General features: G+C 44.9%; 1 protein-coding gene across 1 annotated transcript in view; it reads right to left on the bottom strand.

Moving 5' to 3' along the window:
- Positions 1-19,522, bottom strand: part of COL9A3 (collagen type IX alpha 3 chain) — a 68,188-nt gene that overhangs the window by 19,865 nt on the left and 28,801 nt on the right. The window contains exons 11-22 of the mRNA XM_065414984.1: positions 16,791-16,847; positions 14,243-14,296; positions 13,636-13,689; positions 12,467-12,520; positions 11,435-11,488; positions 10,027-10,080; positions 8,532-8,585; positions 7,369-7,422; positions 6,021-6,074; positions 4,852-4,896; positions 3,657-3,710; positions 2,846-2,899 (exon numbers count right to left, since the gene is read on the bottom strand). Of these exons, the coding sequence (XP_065271056.1) occupies positions 2,846-2,899; positions 3,657-3,710; positions 4,852-4,896; positions 6,021-6,074; positions 7,369-7,422; positions 8,532-8,585; positions 10,027-10,080; positions 11,435-11,488; positions 12,467-12,520; positions 13,636-13,689; positions 14,243-14,296; positions 16,791-16,847 (642 nt within the window). The remainder of the gene's footprint in view (positions 1-2,845; positions 2,900-3,656; positions 3,711-4,851; positions 4,897-6,020; positions 6,075-7,368; positions 7,423-8,531; positions 8,586-10,026; positions 10,081-11,434; positions 11,489-12,466; positions 12,521-13,635; positions 13,690-14,242; positions 14,297-16,790; positions 16,848-19,522) is intronic.

Raw genomic sequence — 19,522 nt, forward strand, 5'->3', positions numbered from 1 at the left:
AGGAGCTGCAAGCGTGCAGCCCCTCTGGAAGTCAGGAACTTGGGTGTCCAGCCCGCCCCCTTGAAATACACATATGCAAATACAAAAGCATGATACCGTGCATGCCTTGGGACATTCAAAACTGGCAATCACATCCATTGCAGTTTGTGCAGGCGCATTTTGCACCAGCAACTTAGGTCAGGCGTTCTGAAAATGCAGCCTTTTGTGTTTTCTGTTATTCCAGCTAAAAACATTTCTGATAGAAAATTGACAGCTGCATACAAGAGGCTACGCTGTATTCTACTGAGAAAATAAAACACACAAATGATGTTAGGTCAAATTTCGAAAGTGACTAAATGACTTAGGAGCCTAAGACTAAGCAATAAGTCACTTTTGAAAATGGGATTTAGGCTCCAAGGTCACTGGGTACAACTTTCTCAAGACCTAAGTCACTTAGGAGCCAAAATCCCATTGTAAAATTAAGGAGACTTATGTGCTTCTGAAGATTTTACCCCTTGTTTGCAGCTTTGGAAATATACAGAGAACTAGTTATATTCGTGGTCAGAACCCAGCATGTTTTTTTTGCCCCAAGCACATATGATATTATACAAGTCACGATCGCACACTAGTATTAAATCAATACAAACTTAATTGACGTCACAGGCACTCTGGAGTAAAGCCACTGTCAGGGAGATCAAAATCAGACCTTAGTTCAGTGAAGTCCCTTTAAGCATATGAGCAGTTCCATCTCAGTAGGCTATGTAAAAACGGCACCATTTTATTCAGTAAGATCCGAAGTCAATGGGACTCACGTGCTTAGGGTGACCATATGTCCCGTTTTGGCCGGGACAGTCCCTTTTTTAAGCCCTGTCCCAGCTGTCCCCACTTTTTCCCCAAAAGGAGACATTTGTCCCGTTTGCTCTTGCTGACTTGATCAATTGGCAAGAGCAAACGGGACAAATGCCCACTGTTGTCAAAAAAGTGGGGTGTGGCACAGAGGGGGCGATTGGAGATGCCAGTCCCCCATGTGGGGGGGGGCAGGGCTGGGTGTGGGGGGGAAAGCAGCATTCCAGCATGCTCCTCCCACCCAGGTTTCCAGCGATCAGGCTTCCAGAGACCAGGCAACAGCCTCCTGGGTTCCAGCAACTGGCAACAGCATGCGGGGGGGGGGGGGGAGGGGAGGGGCAGGGGTGCGGGCGGGCCTTGGGTAAGTGTCTGGGGGTGTCCTGTTTTCTCTTTGGGAAATATGGTCACCCTACACATGCTTAAAGCTGGGCACATGCTTAAGTACCTTCCTGCATCAGGGCCCCGAAGAATAGAATTTCACATTGGCTATTAATTCTCTCTCATTTAAACAGTCTAACTTTTATTTCCCTTTTCTTGGAAGTTTAAAGAGCAAGCTGTTCAGAACAATAACTTATTAAACTGCTCAATTTCTGCCCAAGTGGCACATACAAACAATCATCTTAGATTTCCTGTAGGCTTCCTGATTTCAAAAATACTTAAACAAGATCAAAACCCCCTGTAAGTTCAGGCCCAGCCACAACAGTAGCACTTGTTGGTATAATAGGAAAATAAATGGTGTCCTGGAATTTTTAATATTGTGAACGAAGCCAGTTTCTTATCTTACACCATTCTGCAGGAACCCAATGGGCAGAAATGCAATTATTTGTAGACTCTTCCTTCATTACAGCGCTCATAGCTCTTTATTCTCTGTGCTCTGTGACAATGCTGAGAATGGGTATGAAGCATCCTGTTTTGGATGCTTCAAACCAGAAATTCTTTACAATTTACAGGTGAGGGGAAAAACCCAAGCGATTAGAGCTGGGCAAAATCCACTGTTTCATTTCACACAAACGCTTCCTTTTCAAAATCCCCACAGGTTTGTGCTGTCTCAGTGTCCCAAAATGAAATATCCTCGAAAGCCTCAAACGTGACCTTCTTTTGCATCAAATTGTGCGGTCATGAGTTTTGTGTGATTTTAATGCAAACCATAAACGGGCAAAACTTTGCACAAAAGAGTGCAATGGGCTCCCTGCATGTTTGCAAACCTTTCGACACACCTCTTCCAAGTTTCAAGGCTGTAACTAACCTAGGTGAGTTGTATGATTTCAAATTTTGTTGTAAACATTTTCTACAGCTATGAGATTTGATAATGGGCTCTTTAAATCTAGCAGACAATGGCCCAATGGCTGGAAGTTGAAGGTAGACAAGTTCAGAATAGGAACACAGCATACATTTTTAACAGTGAGGGTCATTAACTGTGGGGAAAATTTACCAAGGTCTGTGGTGGATTCTCCATCACTGGCAATTTTAAAATCAAGGTTGGATGTTTTTCTAACAGATCTGCTCTAGTTCAAATGGGAATTATTTTGGGGCAGTTCTCTGGCCTGCGTTACGCAGGAGGTCAGACTAGATGATCCCAGTGGTCCCTTCTGGCCTTAGTATCTCTGAATGACACCTAAAAGGGACGGCTTTCACGTTTAGAGTGCTGGGCGCCGGGCATTCCAGAAAAACCCTTATTATACCAAATCAAGGAGGTGCTGATTGTCCAAGCTGCCATCATGTAAGAGCACCAGCCACATGAATCACATGGGACAAATTCTCCTCTCCGCCACCTCAATGTAAATGTGGAATAAGCACGGTGACTTCAATTTGGTTACTCCACATTTACACTGGGGTAAAAGAGAGGCGATCTTGGCCCATTTACTTTGGGCTAAATTCTCTGCTGGTGTAAATCCACAGACGTTACGCCAGTAGAGGATGGAACCTTTTATTTTAGCTTGATGGTGGCTCTGAAGATTGATAACAGTGCTGTTTTTTAACTGCAGAAAGGTTATACTTGAAGAAGCAATGTTCTACTTACAGATGATCCTCTAGGTCCGGGCTCACCTCTCTCACCAGGGATACCGGCATCACCCTATCAACAATATCAAAACGTCATCGGTGCTGTTCTTCAAGTGGGAACTCCACCCTTCCCAACCCACTGGAAAACCATTACACAAATATATCATTCATGTCTCACATCACTGTCAGTTCATGGGTATCAGCTAGTTAATAAATTATAACAACAATACCTAGCTCTTATATAGCACTTATCATTCATAGATCTCAAACTGCTTTACAAAGGAGGTCAGTATCATTAGCCCCATTTTACAGAATGGGAAACTGAGGCAGAGAGCAGTGAAGTGACTTGCTCCAGGTCACCCAGCAGGCCAATGGCAGAGCCAAGAATAGAACCTGGGTTTCCTGAGTCCCAGTCCAGTGTATTATCCTCTAGGGCACACCGCCTCCCTAAACTGCTTGTTTGACCCCACTGCAGCAGGGTAAGTGGTATTTGAGTTTCTAATGAACTGACATGTGACTTACATCCCACATCCCACTCCCCAGATAAAATCACACATAATGTTTCTACATCCACAAGTGAAGGACTGTTTTGTCAGCCCGCATTACCACACTGTGTACATATACTTTTTATATATCTTTGTATAAAAACCATATATACATATATATGCACGTGTGTGTGAGAGAGCGAGAGAGAGAAGTTCATATCACTTATTACGGATATGCCAAGCTCAATTGTGCCAGAGAAGCAGCACATGAGCTCAGGCTTAGTGATGGAATTTAAGAGGCACTGAACAGAGTTCGTGATATATGTAAGATGTGGAGATACCTACAGGGATACCGGGCTCTCCCGATGGACCTGCCTCTCCCATCTCTCCAGGACTACCCTGTAGTGGGGAAAACAAACAGTCAATTGGGCGGAACTTCATAGTCACTTCTGTAACTTCTCTACCAACCAGCTGGAAGGAAAAGGATGAAATTAAAGTCTTGCTGGGGAAATGAGATAACAAAACGTGCTAAAAGACAACAATAAAACTCCAAGAAGAGAAGAATTCTTATAATATATAAAACTATAGGACAGTTATGCTAAAGTGCACATGCTGGGACTTCCAATATATTATGGAACACCATAAGTGGGAGGAATTCCCTCCTGACCTCAGCCAATGATCAGTGTACACCCTGAAGCATGAGGATTAGTAGCCTTTGTATACCTTACATAATAATGAGGCTGATGCTAGATAGAAGATTGAAAGGGAGGGAAAGTCGGAACAAATACACTTTAATGAGCAATTTTATGATGAGTTGCCTCAATCTGTTTCAGATTTTCTTTCATCAAACATTGCTGAGAGCCAGCCTGGTGTCTCAAAGTGTAGGAATGAAATGCATTGTTGTAAAGATTCCTTGTAGCTTATCTTGAAGGGGACTGTTGATGCAGATTTACTGAGAGTGCCATTTTACACATATTGTGTGGCAGCCATGTCAAGTCTCGTGACTTCAGGGCGAAAGTTTGGCAGCAGAGAGGCAAATTCCAAAATTCTGCCACTGGTAGGGTTATCAGAGGTCCGTTGGCGGTCTTTGGAATTGAAGCAGACTGTCTAAAGAAACTTGAGGGATCTTCCCACGACTAAACCCCCTGCACTGGATATTTACTCATTGGAGACTGGATTGCGCATTTTATACTTTTGCATTTCAATTTCCCGAAATATCCATCAAAGTGAGATCTTCAAAAGTCCTTTTGAGAAACACCTGAGAAGGTACAATGTGCACAGTGAGCAGAATATCCACATTGTGTCACCTCAACAGGTGACTCAAGCAGGTCAGTTTTAAAAAGAAATGCAGGCCTTGATCCCCAAGGACGCAATCCTGTAAATATTTATGCACGTGTTTTCAGTCCTTTAAGTTCAGTGAGACCATTCTGGTGCTCAAAATTAAGCATGTGTGTAAGTGTTGCCAGATTGGGCCTAAAACTGCAATGCACTAAGATGACACACACAATAGTTTCCCAGTGAAAACTCATCCTTCACTTACTAGTTCACCCTTTGGACCCTTGTGACCTGGTCTTCCTGGTAACCCCTGAAAAAAAAAAAAAATCACAACAGCAGAAATTGTGCAGTTTGTAGAAAGTAACATTTACTGTCTGATTAAACATATATGGGCATTTAGAATCACAGGACATATGTTTCTATTAGAGACATTTTTCCATGTGAAAATAATGGGAGAAATTACCATCTAGTTCATTATCCAGAGTGCTACCCATACACTTCCCACTGACGATAATGGGAAAGAAAGGCGAACATGAAAAATACAATAATAATAATAGTAGTTTGTACTTATATAGCACCTTTCATTCAACAATACTCAACAAGCTTTACAAAGCAGGGGAGGGGTACGTATTTTGATCCCCATTTTACTGATGAAGAAATTGGAGACCAGAGATGTTAAATAATTTGGCCAACAATGTCTTAGAGTAAGTCAGCGTTAGGAATACTGTAGACTCTGGTCTCCTGACTTCCAAGCCTTAGCCCCTTAGGCTAAGGGATAAATGTCATTACGATGCTAACATTTTTCCTCTTTGTTTTCTTTCTGAAATATTAGGACACACACTAACACCATGGCGACTTGCCTAGGGTTTCAGCCGCTCCATTGTGGTGGCACTGGGGCAGGAGGTGTGCCATTTTCAATTGAGTCACTTCACACTGACACAGCTGTGACTGACATGAGAATCTGGAGTGTTACTAGTTGATTATCGCCAACTGCAGGGGACAGAATCACTTTATCTTCTCCTAAAGTCCCAACAAAGTCTTTTGGCTGCAACTGGATTGGATCAGATCATTTCTCTTTAACCATGTTTCTATCTGTATTGCCATGGTTGACTGTGCAAATATCCCAGATTGTTTCCAGTCTGTATAATATACTGTGCACAGACATCTGGCGTTCTCACGTTGCACCATGAGAAGAGAGTCTTATTCATGGGCTTAAAGGTTTGAGACACACGGTGAGACAAGAGGTTAGATTTTGAAAGACATCTAGGCACCTCCCAGTGTGAATTAGATGCCTCAGTGCCTTCCAAAATCTGGCCCAAGGTGAGAAATAGCTGTTCTTGTGTCCTCCATCTCAGTCAAATGACAGAGAAGTATCACTCCTGCATTGGGCAAGATGTTCCAACCCCTTTATGGCAACAATACTGTGATACTCACAGGAAGTCCGTTTGGCCCCTTCTCTCCAGGAGGACCGAAGCGGGCAGCGTCACCCTGTAAACAGCGATAGGTTAAGATGGACAATTGACTGATCTAATGCTACTCACATTAGTCAGGGGCGACTCTTCCGCAAACAGACGTTTTCCAGGCAGGCTTTATTTCCCATCCACCCAATATTTGTAGAATCCAGAATCGCTTGTAATCTTGTGACTTTAGAAAAGCCCCTTTGGATGAATTAATCCCGTTTATACCCTCTCGGAAAATCTGTGCACATTTTTATTATTATACCACACAGTGAGTCGCTAAACATTCCAACATTTAAGTTCAATGTTCAAAGTAGGACATTTTGGATCGGATTCTCCGTTCACAAGCCAGCTTCAAGCCAGTGCATCTCCACTGATTTCAGTGAGTTACTCCTGATTTACATGGCTGTTCGCAAGATCAGAATCACGCCTTAAACTTTTATAGAGCCTAATAATGTTCTAAGTCACACTGGCATAAATAAAGAAAAAACTCCCCTGAAATCAATAAAGTTACATTGATGCAAAGTGAGTGTAAGCGAGAGGAGAATCAGGCCTTTGCGTACATTCCTGGACAAAGATTCTAAGGGGAGTGCACCTGTCAAAATTCACCTGTTGTGTCTGCAAAAACCACATGCAGGCACAAATTGGCATTTGAAGGTGCAAAATGGGTAATTGCAATGCCTGTGTGCACACAAAGGATGAGATTCCAAAAGCACCTAGAGGAAGTAGGCACCCAACTCCCATTGATTGTTTTAGGTGTTTTTGAAAACCCTACCCACAGCTTCTAATTTCTCACTTGTGAAGGCTGTCGCTTTTCCCCAGGACCAATAGGTGTATTTCCATGAGATCACCTGCCAAGGTCTCCTTCCGAAATTGGAACCTCACAGTTACATGTCTAACCCTCTGGCACTTAACAGCACTTTCCTTGTAAGTGATGAGAACAAAAGGATGTCTCCACCAACAGCCCTGAAAGGACATTAACCTTTTATTGTAAAGAGACCCCTTATACTGCAAGTTTCACCACAAATAAGTGGCTTTAGAATTAGTCATTGTGTAATAAGGATCTGTCACTTAACCCTGGTCATACCAGCTAATTCTGTTCATTATGTCACATAAACTTTGGGTTTAATTTCTTGTTGGCATTTCCCCAAGGTGATCAGTATGAACTATCTTCCTCTTCTGCCTGAGTGACACTACAGGAAATCTCTCTCTTGAGCCAAAGTCTTTCAAGCATTGCTTTTTCTCCAGGAAAGCCTATACCCGGGTACGGTGGATGACAGCAATCGAAATCTTTCTATGTGGTGTTGAAATAGGATTTTACAAACCTTCTCACCATCGAGTCCAGGCGTTCCATCTCGTCCATCTTTGCCAGGCATGCCCTGAATAAGCGCACAATGCAGAATAAGATTGTGACACAGACACCATTGATTGCAAAGTCTCATGCAAAGATTCAGAAACATATAAGGATCAATCAGTCCTTTAGTGTTGAATTATAAAGTCCCCCAAAAGTATTAGGCTATGTCTACACTACCGCCAGATCGACGCTCTGGCAATCGATGCACCAGGGGTTGATTTAGCGGGTCTAGTGAAAACCCGCTAAATCGATGGCAGAGCGCTCTCCGGTTGACCCCGGTACTCCACCCGGAATGAGAAGAGTAAGGTAAGTCGACGGGAGACAGCGCGGCGTAGACACCGCAGTAAGTCGACCGAAGCTACATCGACTGCGTAACTTAGGTTGACTTACCGCGGAAGTGTAGACATAGGAATTATTGCTCATTAAGGCTATGAATCCACCATTGGTTATAGGTTTCACTAACTCTGGATATGATGTTGCAGATCATCTATTCTTAACCACAATATAAATTCTAGATCATAACAATACAGCCCAGATTCTAACTTCAGAGAACACAGCACTAACAAATTCCACAAACACATACACTTCAGTTACCCAATGTCATCATTACTGTCCAATATATTTTAAATTTTAAGCCGGAACCAGTAAGTGATTTGATTATATTAAATTTCAGGGTTACACTTTCAAATGCATCCTCTAAATTTAGCCCTGCGACGTTTTAAGTCTGCAGACCTTTCCGTTTAGACAACCAACTGCAGAAATGCTGCTTGGGCATTAAATTGTAGATGTAACTGTACGGTCAGATTGTGCAGCCTTCACTCCTGTTAGGATACAGTCAGGCAAATAGTCCCATCAACTGCAATGGGCCAAATTAACGAATGGGCCAAATTCCAAACTTACTGAGGTCAAAGGGAAATTTGCCACTGACTTCTATAGAACCAGCTCTGGGCTTGAACATGAGCATGGGTTGCATAAACAGACTCTCAGGGTCCAGGTTCAGACAACTTTGAAAATGTAGCCCTTGATGTGGAGACTACATCAAACAGAAACAACATACGTTCTTCTAACGTTTGCTGTATTGTAAAGTCATGAAGCAGGGAACACAGAGACTTGTAATTTTAAAATCTGACTTACAGGTTCTCCTATGGGTCCACCGGTCCCTGGCGATCCTTTTGGTCCAGGTCTACCCTAGAAACACACAAGTCATTTATCATCCAGTGCTGGAAATATCCAGAGAAACAGCCTTTAGGTAAAAGCATTAAATAAATTCAACATTCACATTTTAACAGTATAGGTTCATTTCATTCAGTTTGTGATTGACCTTGAGCGATCCACAGATGGATAACTAGCTCATTTAGAGCATGAGCCCAGCGGAAGATGTGTGCTCATCACGTCTCAGCATCAGCAGCCTGACCCAAATGAGCAAACTCCCATTGACACCAATGGCTGTTGAATCAAGCCCCGAGCCCGTAGGCTCACACTTTTAAAGGTATTTATATGTTGCTCCACTTAGTGTTCTAAGGCCTAAGTGACTTAGATGGCTAGGCATTTAGCGGCCTAAGTCCAATTGATTTTCAGTGAGACACAGGTTTCTTAGTCACTTTTGAAAATGGGATGTAGCTGAGTAGGTCATTTAGACCTTGCAATACTTAGCGACAGAACGCCTAGACACCATTACAAATCTGAGCCTTAAAGCTCAGCTTTCTCAGAATGGCTGGGAAAATATCCCTGCTTTCCTCCCACTCACTTGAGCCCTGCTTGATGGGAAATATCAAGGATTAAATAACTAGTCTGACTAATGGAGCAAGTAAAAGGATTAGGAGGAGTATAGAAATCTTGCTAAACTCTACTCTTCTTCCAACCTGAACTTCAGACAAAAAGATACAACAAATGATTGAACTGTGTACAAGGTAATATCCTGTCGAAAGCTCTGACCTATGACCAGATATAATACATGCACAAGTGCACTATTTTCCATGAAGAAAACTTGCAAAAGTTTGTTTCTAAAGATCTTTCCTAGATTTGTTTTAAGAGCAGCAATAATATTTTTAACACTCTGATTCATAGAAATAATAACTATCACTACTTAGCATTTATCCAGTGATTTTCATTCACAGACCCGGAAGTGATTTATAAGGATTAATAGGTATCATCCCCATTTTACAAATTGGGAAACTGAGGCACAGAGCGATTAAGTAACTTGCCCAAGGCCACCCAGAGAATTGAGAGCAGAACTGGGAACAGAACTATCTTCCATCTCCTGATCAGTAGCAGTTGCTACATAAAGACATTTCAGAAGGATTTCTTGCAAGATTAAGTTGACATGGGACCTGGATCAAGGTCATAACATCTCACACTGGAAAGTAAATGCAGTGCTCTGAGACCCCTTTGGAGCACAGGGTTGAGTTAAACAGATCCAAGGATTCTCCTTGAATCCATCTATGTGTCTCTCACCCAGAAGTGCCTCTCATCCAGAGGCATGAAGGTTGTCAGTTTCTAACCTACCTTGAGAATTTTTCCTTCTGCCAGCAAAGCGACACAAATAGAATGAAAGAGGCAAGCCTTAATACAACTGTAAACTAGACTTCATGTTCAATATTTTAGTAGGCAAGTGTTTTATTGCACTTACAGTATCCCCTTTGGGCCCTCTGAACCCTTGAGGCCCTCTGTCTCCTCGGTCTCCCTGGAATGAAAAAAGAAAACCATTAACCATCTCCGTCTTGATGACCAACACTAAGATGGGGAATTAGCCATGCCAGGCATGAGGGATGCCCACATTTCCCTAGGAGTGCTGCTATGCTTTCACAGATACAATCTCTAATACTGTGCACATGGGTGGATTGCATTTGGGACTCAGGCAGTGATCCCACAGGGTAGGGACACTCTTTCCCATGTTCATCTGAAGTACCCTCTTTGTTAAATACGGTGGTGAGGGGGGAGGGAAACTTCACCTGTTACCGCTTGGATCCTGATTGCAGTAGTTTAATGCTGTTGTGTGGGAAAGTGACAAGACCTGAATTTAGTTCACTTAGGGTGAATTTCCCCAGTGTAGTGGACCAGCCGCAGTCCCACCACTGGGGGGGTGGGTGGTTGCAAAGCAAATGGGCTAAGGGACTCTGCATCCACCATGCAACATAGAACTGGGCTCCATATAAACCACAGTGGAGGAGAGGCTTGGTGGCAGGTCAGGCAGGGTGGATGGTGTGGTTACTGGGTCCACAATCCAATGGCTCAAGTGTCCCTAAGTCTTAAAACAGGAACCTATAATTGGGCGGTATAGAGAGACTGGAGAACTGTCCACAGGTAGGTGTGTGGATTCTGTCCCCCAGCCCCAAGCCCATCACAGTTCTGTACAAATCCCATTCACTCAGGATTTGTTCAAAAGGATGTGTAATTGCATCTTTGGCACAGAACAGAATATTTTACCTTGGGGAAAAATGGTCTTCTGGGCTGGGAGCTAAACATGGATCTGGCCAAGAGGAGGGAACCGCAGGAGAGCAGATGTGGAGCTTGCTCAGCCTCCTCTTACCAAGCGGAACATCTCCCCGTGTAGAAGGCATGAACAAAGCACATAAAAGGGGAGCCCACATCTGCTGAAGTGTGTGTGTGTGTGGGGGGGAAAGGTGGACAATGAAGAACTATGGGAGGTGTTGAACCTACGAGGGCCAGAATGAGAACTTGTCGGTGGTTGGGGGAGGACAGCATGAAATCTGGGGCAGGGGAGATGATGTAGCTCTGAGGGGGGGGGGGGAATAAGGGGCTGAGGAAGATGGGAACAATCCAGTATCAGATGGGAGAGGTACCAGTGGGAACCAGGAAGATCTTTATGGAAATACAATTGCGTGTGCACATCTCACTCAGTAAGCACTGTGCTGATGCAACATGTGTGTTATTTCTGGTGAGGGAACTGGGCGGTTCTGTTGTTCACTGGCAGTGGAAGGTTTGGCCTGGTGAAAGCAAGCATTAGGCATCAATAGTGACATTAGAGGCCATGGCCATGAGGATTCAAAGGAAACAAAGTAAGAATGGATACATACTGCTTTCCCTGGAGGTCCTGGGAGTCCTGGTGGCCCTCTGAAACCAATAGGTCCCTAAAAACAATAAGACAGCATTAAAATGCGGCCATCAGGACTCTTCTGGACCAGACAACCTAGCCACACCCCTAGCTGAATTATTTTTACAAAGCAAGAAAGCACATGCATGTCAATGGAAAGTCGCAACATGCTTCTTAATAACTGTTAGGATCTTAATAGACTCCAGCAGAGGATCTTGGTCTAAATCAGCAGGTTTTCACTCTGGGTCTCCTTGCTGTTATCTCCTCACCAGACTCATAACACTCACAGCTGTGAAGCCTTGGTAATGTACTTGGCCCTATAGAAGGACATGGCATCTTCAAACTCAGCTGTTAACCCCTGAGCTAATGTCCAGGCACACCCGAAGAAGACCATGCTGGTCAGTCACCATTGTTCAGTAAGGGCTTGATCCTACTCTCACTGAAGTCAGTGGTACAGGATTGGACACCGTAGGACATCAATGTTCATGATTCCCCCCCCCCACCCCCATATTCTAAAAAATCTTTGTCCTCCCATTGGTTCTTCAGCTTTTCTTTCCAGATGGGAATCACATGCAAAACATTCAGAAGATGTTCCATTCCCCAGCCCTTTGCAAGGCTCAATAGCATCTTCGTATCGTCACAGGAGATCAGCTTCTCCCCCCACGCTTAGGTTATTACTCTAAGATAGGGTCCGATCCTGTGGATACCCCATGCACAGAACTCCCGCTGTCTTCAAGGTGAGTCCCCTGCCTGGAGAGCTTGCAGGATTAGGCCCACAGTTTTCACCTTCATGGGGCTTCCCTTGTCCAGTCATCCCACAGGGCAACGGGAAGTAATGCCACGTGTAACTTTATTCACACAGTGTCTAATAGCTGCCAAGAGCTTTGCTCTCGCAGGACGTGGACAGGAAATTAACTAGAGGCAGTGATCTCTAATGGCTAATTTATTTTATTCTGCATGGGTTTAACGAGGGAAAAGTCCAGGGGAAAGTCTGGAGAAGATGATAGTTACTTACCCTGTCCCCGACTGGACCCTCTGGGCCAATGAGGCCTCTTAACCCTCTTGGCCCCTAGGTGAGAAAAACAACCCGTTAAAAGCCAATCAGTCAAATATAAAACAGTGAAACGGAAAGAGATAAAGTCGGGGAAGTGAAAACCTAAAAGCCAAGGCAAAGAAGCCTTAAGAAACAGTGATGAGCAGAGGGATTTGGGGACGACAACAAACCCTGTCCCCAAGAACCTCTCCCCAAAGCAGAGAGGTCTCAGACTGAGACAATACAGTCTGGTTCTTCTGTTGGGGAGGGATAGATTCAGGGAGGGGGGGTATAACGGTGTGGGGGGACTTGCCTTTGGGCTGGGGAGCCTGAGGCCAAGCCAACCCTGATGACAGAATGAGCCCCACTTGAGGGGAACCAGGCAATTTTCTATTTATAGCAGACAGAGGCAGCAATATGGGGGATGCTCAAGAGGCTGTAGTGAGAGAGGCGCCTGCTGGGAAAACCCAGAGCTAGAAAGTGCTGGGAGCAGCCTGCTAAGGCAGGAAGGACTCTGACCAGACTGGGGTGGAGGTGTGGGTGGGGGTTGGGCTGTACCGAACTGAAGGCTGGAGGGAAAACTTTTGTGTTTCGCTTTGAACTTTAAGTTAATAAATCAGACCCTAAGGAGGGCGGTTGTGATAGCACTGGAAAAACCCTGTGTGGGGTTTATTTGGAGATCCAAGAAGGGAAACTGAGCTGAGGTGCTGTGTGCAGGGCTGCACTGAGGCCACCAGACGGCATTGTGAGGCAGCCACGCTTTTACCATGGGGATCCATACGACCCAGTGCAGAGCTCAGTCCCATTCCCATTCAAACGTGGCACGGGCCCTTCGGCCTCCACCTGGGCCCATGAGATGTGTACTCACTTGAATGTTTCATCCACAGGATGGCACCACTACCAGGCCCGAGGCAAGGCCCATGCAACTCAAAGGGAGTCTTTCCATGGACGTCAGTGGCTTTGGATCAGGCCCTCACTGCAGTCTGTTACCAGCAGCGCACTGCCGTGTCCACAATGGGTGAGAGGGGCTGGCCTGGGACTTGATCCCAGAGCCACATGGACAGACCCCAACCGTTCGCATTTCACACTGAAACCCTGCATGACTGGGGGGAGCATCAGGGGACTGCTTTGGTTTGAAAGGCAGATTTTACCTGCAGGCCGACACTGCCTGGAATCCCCGGAGGACCTGGAGGGCCTGCGTCTCCCTGGGGATAGAAAACCAGAGAGTTAGACAAGATGCAATGATAAATCTCACCCTAGATCCTGGTAACCTTCTTCCCAAGAATCTTCTCCATGCTAACCCTCCCCACCAATCACTTCCCCGGACCCTCCCTCACCAAAACTATGGCCTCACGTTCTGCCTCTATGCAATTTCTTCCACCCACAAATAGCGTCTCTGTCAATTGGTCAGATAGTGAAGGCAACTCACTAACCAACTTGTGTGATCAATGCAGCATTTGCATGAGCTGCAAAACCAGGCACAGCAAAACTGCAGGTGCCAATTTAGAGTCCACGCTTGAAATTTGTGATCATCAAAATGATTCATTTTTTTTAGCTGAAATATTCTCTCTCACACACAAAATGATGGAGGCTAATGATCTTCAGTCCACATGCCAAGTACAATCAAATAACGGGCTTTCCCTTGCTGTCCAACCAATTGTCTCATTCCGCCCTGGCATCATCCTGAGAGAAATCCCTTGGTCTTATGCTTTAAAAAAAAAAAAAAAATCTAATTTTTTTCTTTAAACAGAGTTTTACCTTCTCACCATCTTTTCCTATTTCCCCAGGTTCTCCTTTGTGGCCTGTATGCCCCTAAAAATAAAATCAAGAATGAGCTGAGAGTTTCATTATTGCTCTGTGGCAGGCTAAGCTATATAAGAGGGACACAGGATTTAAAGCAAGGCAAGGAACTGACTGAAGTTATTGGAGAGGAATTTACGCATCTGCTGTGTAGCATCATTCCTCATTTCCTGGATGGGTGTTGCATTTAGGATAGACAAGCAGTTGATCCAGACGTGTCCGTGTCTATTGGAATGTATTCTACTAAAGTTGTGAAGGATGGGTAACATTTTCAAAAATGCCTAAGTCCTATTTTCAAAAGCGTCTTCCAATGGAGACTTTAGGTTCCTGTAACAGGGTGACATGCCCCAGGGGCTGGAGAGCTAAGGGTTAAGCCAGCCCCGATTACAGGACTAGCCACACCTAGGTTGACACCAGGCGATCCTGGGGGAAAAAGTGGGCAGGAAGTTGATGTGGGGTGGGGAAGCCCAGGAGACTGCAGGGCCCTGAGTCAGCAGGGGAAATGCTGAAGAAGCAGGAGAGAGTGGGAGAAAGCTGTCAAGGCAGGGAGGTCTGGGAGAGACCTTGTGCACACAGGGGAGAGACAGTAAAGGCCAGCTGGGATGAAGGCTGTGAGAGTTTGTGTTATCTGGGATTAGTCATGAGAGAGACATTGAACTGCTTGGTGCTGGTATGTACCAAAGGACTAAATAAATGGGAACCACCTTTGAACTGTGAATTCTGAAAGGGCCCTGAAGAGAGGGAAACAGAGGCAGGGCACCACAGAGTGATCTCTGGCCACGAGGGGGCTGCCCATGTTACAGTTCCTAAATGCCTAAGGATAAAATTTTCAAAATCATCTAAGTGACTGAGAACCAAAAGTCCCAGTCACTTTTGAAAATGGGTCTTAAGTGCTTTTGAAAATGTTGCCCTGTGTCACTTTTGAAAATGGGGTTTGGGTGCTTTTGAAAAATGTTACCCTAGGTCTTTACATTTTTTTAAAAGCCCATTCATGCAAAAGGGTATTTAACCTTCCACAGCTCATTATTACAGCTACGGCAACCCCGTCAGGCTGGCAATGAACCCATATACACTCGAACGAGCTGGATATAAAACTCTGCCTTGCTTCATTTCCTTCCATCCCCACTACTATTGTGGCAAAAGACCATACTAATACTAGTTAGTGGGTGAAATTCCTCACTGTGCAGAGGATCAGCTCAGGACCTATCCATTACTTAAGCCCTATTCGGAGACTTGCTTATTTCGCGGGCCTTGAATTTCACCCCTTACCACTAACAGTTGACTGTATGTGTTTCTAACGATCTCTCAGTTCTCTGGGGAGCTGAGCATTTCCTGCAGAGGGCTGAATTCCATGGGAGCTGAAGGACACCAGTATTTCCCCAGGAGACACTCAGCCTCCTGCAGGATTGGCCCTCTACATCTGCTAAATATTGCTGCAAGGATTAGAGAAACTGAGCTCCCCCAGCTCAGCACCAGAGCAGCTGGCTGAGAAGCTGAGATGAGGTTTGGTCCCACCAGACAGATGAACTATATATTCGGTACCCAATCCGTGCAAGGTGGGGGATGGGAAGTGAGGGGTATTGCCTTTCAGTGCGGCTGAACGCCCCCTGCAGCCTTGAATGTACATACTGCCAGCAGCACATTGTAAACCGAGGAGCAGTTGGGTTCTACGGTAGGCGGGAAATAGGGTGAAATGGTATTTGGTCATGTGAGTTATGCCCTCCACAATACAATAGGTATCTCTGCATCACAGTGATAAGTGTACTTTAAAAACCCGGGATGTGTTTCTAAGGGGATGGGGAGGCAGGCATGGGCTAGCGGTGCTCCAGCTAGCATGTAAAAGAGCAGGGTAGCAAGGGCAGCAGCTCGGGCTACTTGCCTGAGACATGCCCAGGGGGGTCCGGGTGGGTTTGTACTCAGGTAGCTACCCCGAGCCGCTGCCCTTGCTATCCCAGACACACTCCTATTTTTAGCGCACTAATTGGAGCAGAGCAAGTACATCTATCTTCGTGCGCTGGGGAGCACCCCCCCAGTTGCAGTGGAGACAGTCAAAATTACAGCTAACAAAGAGAGACTCTGAGATCAATCCTGCAAGGACCCAGAGCCCTGATTTAGCAAAGCACTTAAGCACGTGCTTAACTTTAAGCACTGCAAATTCTCCCACTGCAATCAATGGGGGCGGGGGGGGTGTGGTTAAGTGCTTTGGTGGATCGGGGCACCTGGCGGGATCAAGCCCTGTGTGTTTGGAACTCCCATGGATGTTAATGGGAATGCCATGTGCTGAGAGCAGGATGGGGCCTGTATCCTTCACTTGTCTCTTGAAAATAAAGGCTGGTGGCATTTTGTGTCCGGGTAACGTACTCCAAGACCCACCGGCTCGGATAAAGGAGGACTGTAGTGTACTTTGTACAGTGTAAACCTGAGTCCTGCTCTCAGCCACAGGGCCTCCCGCTGCCACACGTTCTGGGACTCAACTCCTTGTGTTTACAGAGGATATTTTTCTTACCTTGAATCCTGGCATTCCTGGAGGACCCGGAGGGCCTGGGGGGCAGAGAGCGGGGCACTGCACAAAACAAACAGCCGTGGGTTTAGCTAGCACAGACAATGGGTGTTTGGAGCAAGGTGGGTGTCATTATTATTGTGGGGGGAAATATGCTGGTCAATGATACTAACCCTAATACCTAGCTCTTATCTATTGTTTGCAGGGTTGCTGTAGCCGTGTCGGTTCCAGGATATGAGAGAGACAAGGCGGGGGAAGTAATAGCTGTTATTGGACCAACTTCTGTTGGAGAGAGAGAGACACGCTTTGGAGCTACAAGAGCTCTTCCTCCGGTCTGGGCAAGGTGCTCAGTGTGTTAACTGCCCAATTCACCTTGAATGTTCCGCCGTGTAACACCGAGGGCAAGTCTACACTTAAAACGCTGCATGGGCGGTTTGCACTGCTGTAATGGTTTCATGAAGATGAGGGGAGAGAGGTCTCCGGTCTGCATAGTTAATCCACCTCCCCGAGAGGATTAACTCTCCCGCTGACACAGCGCTCTCCACGTGGGGGGTTAGGTTGGTATGACTACATTGCTCAGGGGTGTGGATTTTTCACACCCCTGAGCGAAGTACTCATACCGATATAGGTCTGTAGTGTAGACCAGACCGGAGTACCTTTCCCAGACTGGAAGAAGAGCTCTGTGTAGCCTGAAAGCTCGTCTCTCTCACCAACAGAAGTTGGTCCCATAAAAGATATTACCTCCCCCACCTTGTAGCTCTTATAGCACTTTTCATCAGTAGAACTCAAGCACTTTACAGAGGGAAGCCAGTATCACTATCCCATTTTACAGATGGGGCAACTGAGGCACAGGGAGATGAAGTGACTTGCCCTAGGTCACCCAGCAGACCAGTGGCAGAGCTGGGAATAGAACCCAGATCTCCTGAGTCCCCGTCCAGTGCTCTATCCACTAGGCCACACTGCCTCCAAAAACCTGAACATTTAATGAAAAAAAATCGACATTTTTCAGCAAAATTTGAGAAATATTTAGTCCAGTTCTAGTTAATAACCTCCAGGTTTGCTTCCTGTGATGCTGGAATCTGTTCTGTGGCCTAATTAGAGAGACTGATTAACACACAAAAGAGGTAACGACTGCCACTTCATAGCGCCTTTCAACAACAGGAGAGGATTTTCTCAAGTCTAAACTTAGCAGGTGGCCTCAGGGGCTTGGGAGCAAAACATGAAACAAAGCTGGGCACATGGATGGATTCTGTAATCCAGGCCGTAAAGCCCCAACTCAATTTTAGACATCTCCTATGAACGTATACCTAGGAACTCAGGACTGGAAGGGACCTCCTGGGTCATGAGTCCAGCCCCCTGCTATCACAGGCAACTCCAGCACAGAATCCTGTTCATAAACTTACCAAGCTCCATCTCAAAACTAGTTAGGTTATTTGACCTCACTGTTCCTATTGGAACCTCATGCCTCTGATGGTTAGAAAACCTTCTTCTTTTGCATCACCCAAGCCAATCACCTACTGTACATGTCAATGGGAGTTGCATGCCTGGATCGAGAGTAATACGGTCTCTTCTATCTAGACTTCCTAATATGGACTGCAACCCTGGCTGAGTCTGGAAAACATAGGGCCTAGAGACATCAATACTCACTTCCGTGGGCTTTGAATCAGGCCCTAAACCGTATTTTAAAAAGAACAAGGATATTTATTTACAGCAGACCATGTCCACTGATCTTGCTCTACTGGAAAACTTGGGCTCGGTCATGCAAACAATTAGGAATACACTTAACTTTACTCCCATTAGAAGTTGTACTGATCTCACCCGATCAAAGGAAAAGCTCATGCATGAAAGTTTACAGGAATGGGAATTTAGTTAAAAATGAAGCAAACTATCAACAGATTCTCAAGCTGCGTCTGGCCCACAAGGGAGAGTCTTCTAGAATTTCACAGGGATTAAATCAAAAGCTGTATAAAAGTTTAAGAGGATTCTATATAGAAAATAAAGAATGAGATCTTTCTATAGGTGTTTTTTTTTTTTTTTTTTTTTACTTTTGTATATAATTCTGTAGCAGGGAGATAGTTTTCTATTAAATTCTATAAAGTGGCCTAAAAAATTACCAAAAAGTTATTTTCTATTATATTCCAGAAGTCTTTCCCAAAAGGCAGTGTCAACAAAACAGAAGCTTTTTTGGAGTACTCTAATTAGGAAAGCAAAGAAGCTGTCATAACAACAGCTGGGAAATCTTGAAATATCACTTATATTGCTCATTACCTTAATGTCTGTTTCATTCCTTTGAAATAAAGAAATCAAGACATTTGCTCAAAAAGGAAAGAACAAACAAGGATTATGCTCATGGGAGCAAGGTGCTGCTGCCCATGGAAATAAACAGCAAAACAAATTTGACCTTTTCTGTTTGAAACAGATGCATGAAAAATTGTCATCAGTTGTCAAATGCTAAAATTTGTTTTTATTAAACTGGCACGGGATCAAACATATGCAAAATCAACAGTAGGGAAGCAAGGATCAAATTGAAGTAAAATGACAAGGAATATCCTGAAACAGCACTAAAATATCTGCATACTTGAAAGAGTCCAAGGCCCTGATAGGGCAAATACTCATGCACCTGGAAGACATTATCCACACAACAGCTCCATTAATTTAATGGGTAATGCTACTCCCAGGCATGTTTGCATGATCTAGCCCTTGCACATTAAAACAGACCTATGTTCACCCAAATCCAT

The sequence above is a fragment of the Emys orbicularis genome, chromosome 12 (assembly GCF_028017835.1).
Source record: "Emys orbicularis isolate rEmyOrb1 chromosome 12, rEmyOrb1.hap1, whole genome shotgun sequence".
Classification (NCBI taxonomy): domain Eukaryota; kingdom Metazoa; phylum Chordata; order Testudines; family Emydidae; genus Emys; species Emys orbicularis.